General features: G+C 39.1%; 1 protein-coding gene across 1 annotated transcript; it reads left to right on the top strand.

Annotated features, from left to right (window-relative positions):
* The first annotated feature begins 977 nt into the window (after positions 1 to 977).
* On the top strand, positions 978 to 15743 carry LOC136260223 (O-methyltransferase MdmC-like). The gene is made up of 2 exons (XM_066053887.1): positions 978 to 1104; positions 14831 to 15743. Coding segments are annotated over exons 1-2 (777 nt in total). The 5' UTR covers positions 978 to 1102; the 3' UTR covers positions 15606 to 15743.
* Positions 15744 to 16118: the final 375 nt, after the last annotated feature.

The following is a 16118-nucleotide window of genomic DNA, read 5'->3' as shown; positions in this document are numbered from 1 at the left end:
GATATGATAGTAGCAGGTACACCTGCTATATGTTTATGATTCATAGTGTCCCTATAGTTAGACATTCCAGCCCGATTTTTAAATTTTGGAAACATGGGTTTTTTATATACTCAATAGATAGAGTATTGATAGCCGATCTCAGAAATATATAGTTTGTTGGGTTGGAATTAGCTACTTTGGCATGCACAGTGCTTAAAAACTGAAAAAAGGTACATTTGGGCTCCCCATACATTTTAAAGGGAAATATGGCACAATTGAATCAGGAAGCCATCTAGCAATCTGGACTATCTTGAAACTGCAGCTGCTTTTAGCTGCAAGTTTGTACATGTAATGAGAATAACTTCCGATCATATCGGATCTCAGCGATCTTTGTATGCTTTGTGGTGAGCAGATATGTTTCACCTACTGCAGACTTCTCAATACAATGGTGTATATTTATAGGTGAGTGGCTATCTCAAGTAAGTAAAAACACCAAGTTAACAACTTATAAAGGTAAACAACTACAGTGGAGGTGCCACAATGATGCAACAATACTTGAGGTGGAGTTGTGGTTTCAATTATGGCATTGTTATACAGACTTTGAAGTGGTTTATACTTTTGAGCTGATGACACAACCATCAGAAAATTGCTCTGGAGCTGAAAATCGCTAACCCGAGCGAAGTAACTACGCACTTTAAAGTAAGCACCAGTGACTACCTTCCACCCGACAGTACGTTTTTAAAAGTTGTAAAGTATTCAGCATACATTACATGGCTTGAAAAGATTACAAAACAACACAAAACTTACTTATATGTAACGTGCACGATAAAACTAAGATTTTCATGATGATCAACGTGTGGACAAACCCCACAGCGATTCTCATCCTCATTGGAGCTCGGACGACGGAGCAATCCCAAGTTTAAACACGAGTTGTTATTTTGTGCCAGGGTTCTATTGGGGAATATACGGAGAATTTTTTAATTAAAAAAGCTTGGATACTGGAATGCCTACTATAGTATTCTAATTAATGCCAACCTATCTATTCCACGTGTTTTCTCCGAAAGGGCAAGGTCACTGATTTGTTCGAGCGTTTGTTTGGGAGAAGCTTTGTTCTGACGTACCAATGTGAGTTGAATTGTGATATTTGATGTGTTAAAGTTTGCACAGTACGGGTACTCAGTATAGATATTATCCAGTGTACCGGCCGTGAAAGATAGAGGACTTGCAGCGTGACGTAAATCATCGTAATTGCTAAGCAACCGTAGTTGTCGGCCATGTTTCGGGACAGTGTTTTGGCTGAAAAGCGCTTTCTCAGGATTTGGTACAGGCTGTAATGAAGCGAATCAGTGTTGAGTTGTGTTGTAAATACCACACAGCTCGTTAAAAAAGGTGACGAAGTTAGAATTGGTGAGTAATGTATCGAAATTTTATTATTATTATTATTATTATTATTATCAAATTTACCACAATGGAAGGCATACACAAAAGGCAAAGCCTGTACAAGGTGTCAGCCACAAAAAAGAACACTACAACTACAAAAATATACAACAAACAAATAATTACAAAACTGCACAACAATACAAAAACATCAATTAACACACACATAATTAGCCGCCTATTTCACGAAGCCAATGATAAGATCTATTTCGAAACAAGTCCCGCTTCCCAGTGCCACTATACCCAGCGCTTCGTGAATAAATCTCGTTACCTTCATTCTGACCCAACATGCGCCATAGAAAGTTGTCCCGAAACATGTCTGCCTAGCAACGGTTGCTTCACGCGTGCAAGTCCTCTATTGGTTATCGGCGTAACTAACCACTGCGCATCTCTTCCCTACGAAACTGCCCTTCCAGTATACAGTACGGATCTCCTATACCTGTACTTTTTCGCAAAAAAAAACTATCTTATTCTGTCACTTTCATCTGAATAATTTACTCACAAAGCGCTTTATTAAGTTGAAGTTGCCTTTTTTTCTGTCTTATCTGAAGGGCTTACCGTGCTGTTAGCTGATTGGTCCAATGTAGTCAATATGCTACAAAGGTAGGCTAAAAACGGTAGTCTGTCATGATGTTAATTAAGGTCGAACCTATCCTTCAACAACTATCCGGTGAGAACCCAAGGTGTAAGACTTCTTTTTGTGATAATGATTCCCATCTTGATATTCATGTGTTACAGGTTTTTGGGGTACTCGCCATCATTGACGTCTGGGTTTAACTCCCTTGCTCCCTCCAATAGGTCTTCATCCTCAAGTGCTACTTTTCAGAGGCATGAACAGGAGAAGCCACATGCGTATGAGGAAAGGGTTCGGGAGCCCAGAGGTGGAACATGGTTGCTTTACTCCACTTGTTTATCTGGTGGTATGGGAAAGCTTCTTCTGTTGTATTCGAGCATCTTGCCAATCTTTTGTCCATCCAAAGGAACACCTCTTACTCTTCCATAATGAGCTGGCTACGCTGCTATCTAAGCTTTTCATCAATAATGTGTATTCATGGCTCTAGGTCAAGCTCTGGACTATCTTCTCCTGTGGACCTTGTGATTGATGAGTCCAGGGTGTCTACTGTATGTGATCCCCCCTCTAGTAGGTTTGTGTAGGCATCCTTTTCTGTTAGGCATATATCCCTTTTTAGGGTAAAAGTTTTAAAACAAATTTCTAGCTTTTTCATAGAGACGTGTGGGTGGAAGGGAGTGCCATTAGGGCCAGTTAATTTTTTTTTTAATTACCATATTTTGAGTGAAAGCAAATCTGGTTGCTTTATAGTCTGTGTCCCAGCATTTGAACCAGGTCACTACAATGCTGACGCTGACCCCAGAGAAGGTCTGTTATTCATTAATTTTGTAGGGTTTCTAATTGGCTGCTTGAGTACATTATAACAACGAAAATACCACAACCTCAATAGGCTTTTAAAAACTTCTGTGGTTGTGTGACCATACTGTACATCCTAAATAACAGTGTACAGGACTGGTAAATGGACCCAAGACTGCCCTATGTGCTGGTGGCGGTCTGGGACTACGATCCTGACTAGTGAAGCGATGACGTCAACATGGATTTTGTGGTCATAACCATACCTAACTGCCACATCCTTAACCACTGAACCACTGCTATCATGGCTGTTAATTCTTTTAATTTCTACTTTATAAATTTTAAATCTGTTTACTGGTAAATGCTTATAGTTTCATGGATCTACCAATGGAAATTTGTTCTAGAACATTCTATGTGTGTTCTATTAGAAGTCCTCAAAACAAATGTGTACTCTATTAGAGTATTACAACTAGGGGATATGCATGCGCATGAGCCTCACGTGTAATATAGATTGTTTTTAGAATAATGAGATTGTATGAACTTATTTCTACAGATGAATTTAACATTTTAGGATTTATTATGATCACGATGTGTGGAAAATATTGAAATTAGCTTTTTTTGCTTCTGGGTCTGGTCTCCAACTGTAAAAGTGAGGGAGCCGTCTTGTCAGGTGTGATGCAAACAGACCAGCAGACCCATTGCTGCTTCTTTCTGTTGAAACACTGATTGATTCAGCATCCAGTCACAGCGATCCCTCACTTTTCTGGACTCCTCATCGGCCTGTGAGTTCAGTTGACCTGGAAGATGTTCTGCTTGGAGGGTGATATTCCTCTCTCCGTGCACCACGTCCAGATTGTTATTGTTATCTGTCACTGAGCTCTGGACACTGTGCCTCCTTTCTGGTTATAGCTTACTGCTGTAATGTTGTCCATTTGCAGTAAGACTTGTGATATTCTGCCTATGCTTTGATTGCTAGGAAGGCAGCTAACAACTCCAGTTAGTTGATGTGGTGAGTTGCCTCCTTGGGAGACCTGTGTTGGACGCCCGTTCATTACTTCTCCCCAGCCCTGGTTGGATGCATCTGGATGTACTGTTATTGATGGGTCTGGTAGACACACCAGTGCTCCCATTGGAGTTGTGAGAGCCACCCACCATTCCAGGTATTCCCTGCTGGTTAGGTTCAGTGAGATAAATGTGTTGTACTTGTCCAAAATTCCTCCTGGTTGTGATTCAGAGGAAGGACAGAATTTATTTGCATCTGGAGAGCTCGGTAATGCAGTGGGGCTAGTGGGATAGCTTGTGAACATGATGGTCCAGCGGCATTGGTTCTACCTGGAGAGGGTGTTACAATACCAAGGTGTTAGAGAAGCTGGCTTTTTCGGGGTCTCATTGATTAGATTTGTGGAGTATTCCAGGAGACTGTTGTCAAAATTGTTGTTGTTACTTATGCGATGGAAAAAAAAATGTTATTACAGTAGCCATTTTACTAAATTAAGTGATATTTATTTATGTGTGTTTATTGGTAGTTGGTAGAGAAAGAAAATAGGGAAGGGGGGACTCTGTGACGTTGCTCAGAATTCCAGGAGATTTTGACAATATTATTGTCAAGTAACTAAGAACTTACTATTAGCCACAAACCATGGCTAATAATAGTAAGTGGTGGCTGTTGTCTTTCCCACAAACCGTGTTATTTCCCTCACTGATACTGATGCTTGGTGCAGCATGTGCCATGCATCTTGATGAATTTTTCATAGCTTCTCGGTGGGGATTGATATTCTCATTGTTGTGAAGCTTAAGAGGAAGCCCAGAAATTCCATCTTTCCAGGCTCCTGAACAGTTGGCAGGTCAGTTGTGTAATTTGTTCTGAGTTCTGTCCTGATGCATCATCAGTAGGTATGTGATCAGGTCTCAGGAAACCCACCACTGGCTTTAGTAATGTGGTGAAAACTCTGGGAGCTGCTGATAGACCAAAGGGTAGGCACTGGAATTTGTAAGTCTTCTGCCATGAGGAGGTATTGATAGTCTGGGTGGATAGAAATCTGGAGGTAGGCAGCTTTCAGATCCATCTTTATTACCATCCAGTCATGTGGCAGTAGGTTTGGGCAGAGGAGGTAGGACATGATGTCACAATAATTGTGTGACGTGTGTGTATGTGCTGTACATTTTTAGCATAGGGTATAGTTCTAGTAAACTGTGAAGTTTAGCGCTGAATTTATTGTCAGAAATGGTAGTTTTCTAGTATAGAAATCATTCATGTGTTGAGCTTCGTTGAGCTCCAGTGATTTTACGATGAACTTTGCAATAGAGCACTGTTTAAAATATATTCTGATTTTATTTTCAGGTACCTGTGTTATTGCTCGCAGTACTAGTAATAAATGCAATCGACTTTGGTGTCTACAACGATGCAAGTAGCTAGTGCATTAGTTTTTCGTCATGTAATTATCATTGGAATTCAATTACATTATGCAAAATTGTACGCATTATCCCCCCGAGATCTGGGAGCAGGTGAAGACCTTCCATCTTGAAGTGTTCTGTTTTCACAAACTGGTTGAGACCCTTTAAGTTTATTATTGGTCTCTACCCCCCATCCTTTTTTCCACAAGAAGGGACACAAAGTTCTGTGATATAGGTTTTGTCTTCACAACTGCCCTTTAAACTAGAAGTTCTAGCACCTCTGTGGTTATTTGGATCTTGCTCTCTGTTGAACATTGTATTTGGTGGGGCATCCTGGTCTGATAAGGAGCTGATGTGAGCTCTAGCTGGTAGCCAACCACAGTTTGGAGTACCCATTGATCTTGAGTTAACACTTTCCAGTTTGGCAGGAAGTATGCTACTCGCCCTGCCAACCTTGGGCACACTATTGACAGGTTCATGTTGATAAGAACCTGTATGTGATGTGTCTGTGTGTTTATTTGATGGATAGATAAAACAACTTTTATAAATTTTATTGCATACAATAAATTGCCTGCTTGTCTCTGCCAGTTATTTTTTGGCTGCCCTCTTGGCTTTGTTGCCAGAGGCTTGCCATCTTTTGCTCACTCCTCCTGTCTGGCCAATAAACTAGACCAATAATAAACTTAAACCCCTGCGACCTGGGGGTTGCTTTTCTGAAAACCCTGCTGTCCTCCCTTGTCAATAAATACAGCTTTTTTTAGTGCCTCTACAGCTTCTAGACGCTCTTTAGTCAGTACTCCAAAATTTTCTCCAAAGAGCAATGGTGCTGCATCCTTGAAAGCTGCTTCCAGACAGCTGCTTCAATTTACTGGGTCATCAGGGCCTGTCTACGGACAGTTGTTTGGTGGAAGTTGGCATTTCCCATCAGTTGTAATGCTGTCTGGATGTTGCCAATCACTTCTTTTGGTAAATCTGCATTCTCCAGGATGAACTTGGGTTGACTGCATTCAACCAGAACTGTTGGAGCCTGCTCGACTCTCTGTCCACTGTTATAGCTGCTGGTGAGACATTTTCAGGCACCACTGGGTCAATCTTAGCACATCAGATCCATCAGGAGTCGGGTGTACCTTGTGCCTTCGCTTTTGCGTCCCTAGTCTTGTTTTTCAGCCTACTTCCGAACGCCGCTTACAGAAAAAAGTCAATGCCTCCTCAGATAGTTTAACCAGAGCAGTGTCCTCAGGCTCATCATCCTCATCAGTTGCATATTCATTATCATGTGCCTTCAGCTTCTTGCTGAGAGGGGAGATATCGCTGGCGAATGTATTGTGAGCCAGACGATATCTGCAGGATTGTCCCAGATTGTGTGGGCTCACCTTGTCTCAGCGTCAGTAACTCATCCTGTATGGACTTGATGCTCTGAGAAAGATTCATGATAGCCTTCGCTAACTCTTCCTTATTCGCTATCAAGTCGAAGTACTTGAACGGCTGTCACACAGCCAAATAAAAAGCCATGGAACCAGCTCCTTTTATAGGCACAACACATTTTTACATAACTAGTCTCTTGACTCTGTAAAATGGCTGTCATATCCTTGTAATTATGCCAATTACATGTTGATATGAAACTAAGCCTTCTGAAGTGTGTAATCATCATTGTGCCTGTATAGATAAAGAAGAAAATGGGAGTAAAGACAAACCCCAAAGTCAGTCATGGGCTGGTTTTGGTACAAAGAGAAGTGAAATCCACAGATAAACAGCCAAGCTGTGATAAAATGGTGCAGCCTTCATAAGATTGAATGTTGTGAGATCAAAGGTGGCGGTGAACAGATGCAGTGTACATGCGTCACACTATTTCATAATGTCTATCACTGGACATGGTTCCAGTATCATTTACAGCAATGGGTGGGATGGTAATAGTATGCATGGTCTTCCTTCAACTATAGACTGTCTCCATCTTCCTCTCTGCAACAAAAGAGACATTTGATTTCCTAAACACCAGGTCCATGACATGAACGCTTTACTGTCCCATCAGGTGTAGCACGAAAAAAGGAAAATGGTGTATGTAAAAATAGGGCCTGATTTGATAACAAAGAATTTGTCACGGTTCTTGCCATGTAACTCAACATACTTTTCCATTGCTATATTCTCATACTCACAACCATATTTAGTTTACATGCAACTGGCTAAGTTTCTGCATAACAAATTAATGAGATTAAGTATAATCAAGAGTACATAATAATAGAAGAGGGAGTATTATGTACTCTTGGTATAATGATCGTTAATTAAAAATAATATTTAATTGTCTGATCCAACAGCTGAATAGTTGTTCATCCTGCAAAGTCTGTCCCATTTGTGAATTCCGTGGTAATCCGAGCAAGTGTGGTGATGCTTCTAATCTTCATTTACCATCACAGTTCTCAAGGTCTGACATAGTCTGAAGAAGTCTTTTCACTAAATTGTGTGACTCTAGATCTGCGACAGACACAAACCAACTGTTATCTTCAAAGTCATCCTTGAGCATTATCATTAAATTGCTTCTAATGTAATTATAACTTTGATACATTTCACATCAACTGGTATCATTTCACCCTGCACAAACTTTTGCATCCAAGTAAAGTTTATAGTGGGTGGGTCATTATTAGTGTTGTACCAATATGCATTTTTTCACATTTACCGATACCGATTATCTGCCTATTCCTATGACCGATTGCTGATATTAGCCGATATTCTTCAATTCTTCAGAACAGGGGAGGAGGAGCAGAAAATCACTTATGTGTATAAATTGAAATTGTAATGATGATGTAATTAATTGTGTGGGTGGCCGACTTTTTTACAATGTTTGTTAAAGTTTTGCCAGTAACCCTTTTCATGGAAAAAGAAGCCAAGTGATTATAAAACAGCTAACCAATTTATCAAACAGTGTTTTAGTGGGATTTCAGACCCAGTGATCGACTAATTGCATGGGTGGATGATGCCTTGCAACCATACTTCACAAACAAACAAGTCTAAACAATCATAAAAACAGTTACAGCAAATAAATGTTGTAACACTTACTGCTGTATTCACAGCTTTCTTTAATTTCACCTGTTCATTGCTGTCAATAATGATTGATTGTGGGTTTTGGTTAATCGGCAAACTGCTTCGTAACCAATACCGATACTTGTAAAATTAGCAATGATCAGGTGTTACCAATCATTCAACCGATTATGGGTACAACACTACTCATTATCGTCTTCATCCTGTTGTTTGTCACTCCATGTTGTGCATGGCTTTGTTAACAGCTTGCAGCATCTAGCGGAGGCTGTTTACTCTTTGGGATCAAAATCAATACAATGTCATCTTGATCTCCACCAGGTTCACTGTCCACTGCGCTATCAAGAGTAGACTTGTCACCCCAAGCATCTAAGTCTCTACCACCAGGTTCAATGTCCACTTCGGATTTAGAAGACTCGTCACCCCAAGTGTCTATGTAGCCATTTTCGACAAAAAAACAAAACTTCATTGCAAACACCTTAAGTTTATATCAAAGTATTGCCATGTGCTTTGGAGAAATGCAGTAAAAATTTCAGGTCAATATCATATTTGTATGCAAAGGTATGGCTACTTAAATGTCAGCCACTGTTGCACTCATTTTACATAGGAAAATAACACGAAATACCAAAAAACTGATTTTTGCACTTATTACAAATATTATTTTAAACAGTATTTTATGGACAGCATCTAAAGTACATTGTTTTTCATGAAATGCCTTGATACGTCCTTCCAGAATATCCTCCCTTTGTTGTTTAAAAAGCTTCTTGATTTCTGGGACCTTTTTTCTTGCAGACACTATTTCTGGTGGTTTTGGGTTCACTGCCATTTCATAATTTTATTGCTGGAAAACAAAACTATTGCCTCTAAAGATAATGTAGTGGAATTCGGCTTCTCACGTAGTAAGTGATCAAGTTTTTCAAAATCCCTCTCACTCATTGCATTTGTCTTTGAAACTGATGCAATTTAAACAGCAAGTTGAGCACTTAGAGCATAGTATATGCCACCAGGCAAATGATCTACCAATTTGGGGAATAGAGCTGAAAGCGCATGGCATAGTACCTCCAGCTCTTCTTGAGTGATGGAATCATTCTCATGTGGTTTAATCAAACGGTCCCAAATCTCATCATTCTTCGGTGGATAAACTGTGTATAGTTCAGCATGACCTTGTATCAATATACTGCCATCTTGTGACCAGCTTTCTTATTTAAGTATTGAAGTAAGAATTCATTTCTAGAATGGTCACATCTGAACATTCAAGGACACGTCAAAGTGGACCAGTTATAACCTTATTAATCAGACTTGATGCACGGTAACCAGCTACAAATTCAGGAACATGTACAGTATGTCACTGTAAACAACCTTAAGCAATTGGTTGGGGGTCTGCCATACCTCCTTGAAGAAATTAACAACATGTTGGGCAGTATAATATAAGGCTCCGGCAAAAAAAAACTGTATTAAAACAATTGCCATGGAAAGATGCCAAAGGATTCTTCTTTATTCCTTGATAAAAAGGAAGTAAATAGCTAGTATACATCACTTTACTCACTTGCATGTTCACAGAGAGCCTTACATGCTGTTCTAACAAGACGAATCACACCAGATTCAGACTTCTTAAAGCATTACGTAAAGCTGATGCACCAACACATTCTTCAAAATGTGCCTGCTCCCACCGCAGCAAGGTAGATGATGTGGTATCTGCCATTCCCACAAGCAAATGCAACACACAAAAGAAATTGTTTAGTGTACCAATACTCTGTTATTCATCAGCACTCATATCAGTACAGTTATCAATCACACTGGTTAAAATTTGTATATGTAATAGGATGGATGGCTGTGGTATTCGGGATTAATAGTGCAAGCATTGTAAACAGGAAGGAGTAAAATAGTGCGCGGCGAAGCCAAGCACTATTTCCTTCCTGTTTACAATGCGAGAACTATTAATCCTGAATACCACAGCCATCTGTCCTATTGCAAATTAATCCGACAACCATAGCAACTGTAACTAAGCAACAGAAATTCAAAATAACCACTACGATAGACCAATCACACTTAGCAACCGTTGCCATGGTCTCAAAGTGAAGTTTACCTTAGCAACGGTTACTTAGCAACCGTTGCTAAGCAACCATATTGTTGCTATGCCGTGGAGCATCTATCACTATGGTAACACTAGTTGTCAAGTCGGACATTTACTTCTAATAGAAACGCATCACACTATTTTAGCCAATCAAATTAATATTACAGGTTTTTGTTAAGGGACCTTGACAAACAAGTGTAATACTAATTCTATTGGCTAATCGCTTGACGTATTTCAAAATAATACGTCAAGGTGCTATTGAGAGTATTATACAGTAACACATTCACTTTGTTGGATTACTAAATAATAGTTAGACACCAAGACCAAGGGAACTAAGCGATTTAGTAACCCCGATGGCCTGAGGCTGTAGCGTCCTGAGCGCAGCGAGGGCGCTACTAAGGGCCAGAGGGGTTACTAAATTGCTTAGTTTCCGTTGGTCGCGGTGTCTAACTTATTTAGACTATGGTTTAAAGTACATACCTTTATAGCCAGAACATTAGGGTGGAGTGAAAGAGCAATGTAGAACAACAGAACGGTTTCTTCCTGAAGTTCTTACAGCGCCCACAAAAATAATTATTCGACCGGTAACCAGAGTAACGGTTAAAGCTACAGTAGATACGCCACTTACTAGTTAGTCTACTATTTGTCCAGAATTATTCACAGAACACGGAGAAGAATTGTATTACAGTATTATCAAGTACTCCAGTGTACCTTTCGTGTTATAATTATTTTCACATACAAAATTGCCTGAGGGCGGGTTACTAAATGAACATGTGTAGGTGACTAAATGAGCATGTCAGGTGACTAAGTGATTTAGTAACCCTGTAAATGAGTTGTACCATAGTCTAAATGATATCCTTCCAACAAGGTAAATAGTTTTTTCAACAATGTGCCGATCTGACAATATATTCTTGATCTTTGCATTGCCTGTCCCAGACTTGTACTACTACTTCCGTGTCACATAAAATTTGTTGAAAGGTACTCAATACCTGAGTAGCTAGCATTTATGGTAACCCTACAGAGTATGTGCTATGTGACGTAGAGACTAAGAATAGTAATGTTGACCATACTTAGAGGTCCCATCACTATGAAGAGCAAGGTTACCCCCTTTTTGCAACTCTCCACTCAACTGCTGACAAGGTAACCCTTTCATTTCAGCAAACATCTGAGCAAGAGTTGATATTTGTAGCAATTCTTTAATTTCAATTGATGCAATGTGCTCAAGAGCTCATCTGATAATGGGCTCAACATTTTTGATGCCAACATTTAAACTTAAAAGTTCCATGCAGCACTGTCTGAGTATTTTTTGATTCCAGCTCTTGTAGTCTCTCTAGTATTCTATTTCTCAGAATCTCTCAATAAGCTTTTGACAGCTTCTATTTCTTCATTGAGATCTTTTAACTACCACTTGTAAGTGATCACATTTCTGAGTGATGGAACTGTATTTATTTTTTTTGCGATAGTTAATTTGTTCTGATAACTTCTAACATGTGTTGTTGTCTGTTGTAAGCTGTGATGTAATTTCTCCTTATCTTTCACTTGTTCTTTTAATACATTTATCTTTTTATCTCTGTGTTTTAGTTTCTTATTTGTGTTACGCACACTCAATTTACTCAATTTGGTAGTAAGATCATCTAATTTCGATAGGGAATCATTTTGAACTATAGACAGCTCACAAGCCAGTGCTTTCTTAATAGTTGTTAACACTTCCAATTCATGGCTATCACTACAATGCTTCACTTCTGGTAGCATTGTGTGATCGGTATGCTTTGTCATCTGGCCCAAGGAATCTTTGTTGTGCTCTGTAATGAATGAATGGCTCACTTGTCAATAAAATTATATCATCATTATGGTGGTTTTATTTTAGTTGCTTGACCTTGTTTTCAATCCTATATACAGATGATCTTATTACTGTGATAATGAAGGCAAAGTGGATCTTGCAACTGCAGTCATCCATGTATGAAAGTGGTTCCATGACAAGTTGTTACCTTTATGAAACCAGTTCGACTCAAGTATGACTCCTTTAATTGCATTGTACAGTCATCAAATCTGAACATCTATATCATCAGAAACTTATAACACAACTAAATCACTCAAATTCCAGCTGTAATATTGCAGAAACGGTCATCACTATGACATATCACAGGTGCCATGACCATAGTATGAATAGTTTCTTATTACTCGAAGCCTTAATTTCTATAGGGAAATTTTATTTCATAGCATAACTATTGAAATACGAAACGGAATTATGTGCAATAAGGTTTGTTTGACTCAGCAGGCATCAAGGTTTAATTGTGCAGAATAGGAAAGCATCTAAAAATGATATTGAAGCAATGCAAGATTAAATATTTAGTGTGCTGATATTACGAGGTTGGAAATTGCTATATGTTGCTGTCATCCACATCGGAACCAATACTGTCAGCCAGGTTATTGGCATTAAATTCCTCTTCCCATTGCTCCTTCATAGCCTCGGCTCTGCATGTGAGAGCCATGCTTGATGATTACTAACTTGTGCGGTGAATGAATTAATTAGAATACATCACTAAAATCAGTTGTCAGAGGAAGTTGGACACGTTCATGTGAGCTGTACCCTTAATTACATTCGTTGATTTGGTTCCTCAATAGTTGCAATACAAAACTGAAAAACAGTGGGGATCATTAGATATTTAGATTGTCCCTCATTTATGCTTCAAGACAATGTACTTTGTTTTGTAATCAGTGCTTGAATTCCAGGCAATAATAAGTTACGGTTTGGTGTACACTATTTCACCAGTCTTCACGTACATATTCTACTAACAAAACATGAGATGATTCAGTAAGATCGTGATGTATTAACCTCCTCAACAAAACAAATTTTGTGTAATTTGTTTTAGTGGTGCTTAAAGCCCTCCTCTGATCAGCTGTCATAGGCTGTGGTGATAGTTATTATATAGCACATCAGGCAATATCTTAGTTATCACCCTTGTCCTTGGCTTAGTCTTGGACTCCGCTACAATATTGCCCTTGTTCTGGGATATTGTGTGCGTGCGTGCGTGCGTGCGTGCGTGCGTGCGTGCGTGCGTGCGTGTGTGTGTGTTACATGTCTCAGCTTTGAAGCTGTAACACATTGTGCTTGTTGTTACCGACAATCTGCTTGTGTTCTGGTAATCTCAAGTTGCTGGGCCTGAAAATGGCACTGTTTCATAAATGTCACACTTCTCAAGTAATGGTAATTTCAAGGTTCCTACAGAGACTGTAGTTCTCTGATTGCTTTCCCTGCTTCATACCAAGGTGTGTATGCCTCATTATAGTCAACAATTGCTATTAGTAAGAAGCCGGCAAGAAGTGTGCTGGTTTGATTTGCTAGTTTACCAGGATTTATTTACCATAGGCTTACGCCAATGGCTACTCAAAACACAGTACTTCGAAATACATGTATGGAATTACTTGATTAGGACTGAAACAAATACTCAAGTACTCGTTTAAGATTTTGGTACTTGGATAGTAAAATTGGTACTCTAGTACTCGTTAAGATCATATGACCCAGCTCACATGATGCAGGGAGTGACATAATGCAAGCTGTAGAGTTTGATTGGTGTAGCTTCTTGTCATGAACACTTAACATCAGTACATACATTGCGTGTATCATTGTTGTTACTTGAAAAGGCTGTAAACTGCTTAAACTCAGTATAAAACATGTCACGTGGATATGACTACAAGTAGCTAGTATTCATGAATACTCAATTCTGTTCTGAGTTGGATGTAGACTGGTACCATGTGATGTCCAGACATTATCTCATGCTCAAACTAAAACCATTCTAAGTAGATTCGTTGTTTCCCATTTTTTTGACCTCAAAATTCACTATAACTAAAATTTGTTATTCCCACACATAGGTACATGTAGAATATAGGAATTTTTTGTACTTTGATAGTACCTGTGTGCACCTGACCAACTGCTGTGCAATCATATGATAAATAATGAATAAAATGTTCAGTACATAGCATAATTAATAAACATGAGGGCAGGAAATGGAAATCAATGAATAGGGGTGGGTAGTATTGATCAATATCATAATACCACGTTGTTAAATATTGGGGTGTTACTGTTATTGGGGTGTTACCCACCATTAAAATTATTATTTTGCAGGACTATTTGCAGTCACTGTTGAAATGCTAGTAACTTTTCTTTCATGCACGGAAGGCTTAAATTAATGTCTTTTTGAGTTGCTTTGTAACCAGCTCAAGGTAAACACTGACTATCATTTCTTAGCAAAATTTACCTTTCACATAGCCAGAGTTGCATATATGCATGGTGGGTTCAGTTGTGTACCTCTTACAACTTCTGAGAATTTCTAATAGGACAGTCAGCAATTGTTTCCCTAACAAGCTGGGCGACTCCCAAAGCTGGCTGTAGTTTTTGGGACTTGCTCTCTTATGTGGTAGCCTCACTCATGAGGGTGCAAAGTAGTGATATTGGGACAATTTTAATGATGATGTTGTGTTGCTTTCACTATGTGTGATGCATCAGTGTGTACTTCAAGCAGACTGTCATTGTACTACTGTGTTTACAATAGGATGGACTGGAAGATTGTTGCTGGAGTAGGATGTGCTAGCTTGGCAGCTGCTGGAGCAGGTTACCTGGTCTACCGACTTGGTCAGAAAAGTGCTCGTTCTGACCAAAGATTTCCTGGTATTGACAAGACCTATGCAACTGACGATCCTATTAATCTCTATATAATTGACCACACCACCATCAATCCTGTACTGATGAAACTTCACAAGTTGTCTACTTCTCATTCTAAAGGACTCATGACTACAGCTATTGAGCAAGACACTTTCCTTACGCTACTTACCAAATCCGTAAATGCCAAAAAAGTTATTGATATTGGAATGTTCTTTGGATGTAGTGCTATGGCATTGGCACTTGGGCTACCAGATGGCGGGAAAGTGGTTGGTCTGGAAATAAATTCAGAGTACATAGAAAATGGAAAGCCATTTTTTGCTGAAGCAGGAATAAGTGATAAAATTGACATACGCATAAAAGATGCTGAAGAAGGTCTTTCTGAGATGATCAAAGATGGGGAAAGTGGCACATATGACATCGCTTTCTTGGATGCTTTCAAGCAGAGATATCCTTTTTACCTTGAACCAGTTCATACTCTACTGCGTCCAGGAGGCTTGTTTGTCATTGATAATGCTCTTTTTCATGGCAGAGTTATTGATCCACAAGTTGATGATGACAGTACACGTGGTGTCCGCCGGCTGAACAACATGTTAAAAAATGACCGTCGATTTGAAATAGTCTTGCTTAAAGTAGCAGATGGAATTTTAATAGCCAGAAAATTGTAAACAGCAACAGGCAAGCTGTGGTATTGAGAGTGACATTTGTTTAAAACTTGATTTGTAGTTTTGTTTTATACCATTTGTGATTATTTGTTTTATAATAGTTGTTATATTCTTAAATACTTTAGTGTGTTCATAATATTATATAGATGCAAGTTTTGGGTACAGCCAATTCAGTTCTGTTGCTTAACCACAAAGAAACGAATAAGTCATGTATTACATCCACCGTCACGTGATCAAATATTGTCAGTCTAACCAACCACGTTGTGAATGCTGTACCATTGATCACAGTAGTAACTTGCATGCATGTGCATGATGCTCAGCTATTACAGGATTAGTAGTAAAAATGAAATCACCAAAAACTAAACAAATGTTGAAAGTGATAGCCATAACCCTTTTATAGTTGCAGAGCAGATTGAGCATTGAGATATCTTCTTTCTTTCCTTTTATACAGAAGGTAGTACACATACACTCGCAACATATCATTCCTTTAATATGGAAGGTCTATTGGTTGGTGTA

The sequence above is a fragment of the Dysidea avara genome, chromosome 7, assembly GCF_963678975.1.
Source record: "Dysidea avara chromosome 7, odDysAvar1.4, whole genome shotgun sequence".
In the NCBI taxonomy this organism is placed as follows: domain Eukaryota; kingdom Metazoa; phylum Porifera; class Demospongiae; order Dictyoceratida; family Dysideidae; genus Dysidea; species Dysidea avara.
The sequence above is the reverse complement of the archived record's forward strand: the minus strand, read 5'-3'. Positions and strand labels throughout refer to the sequence as shown.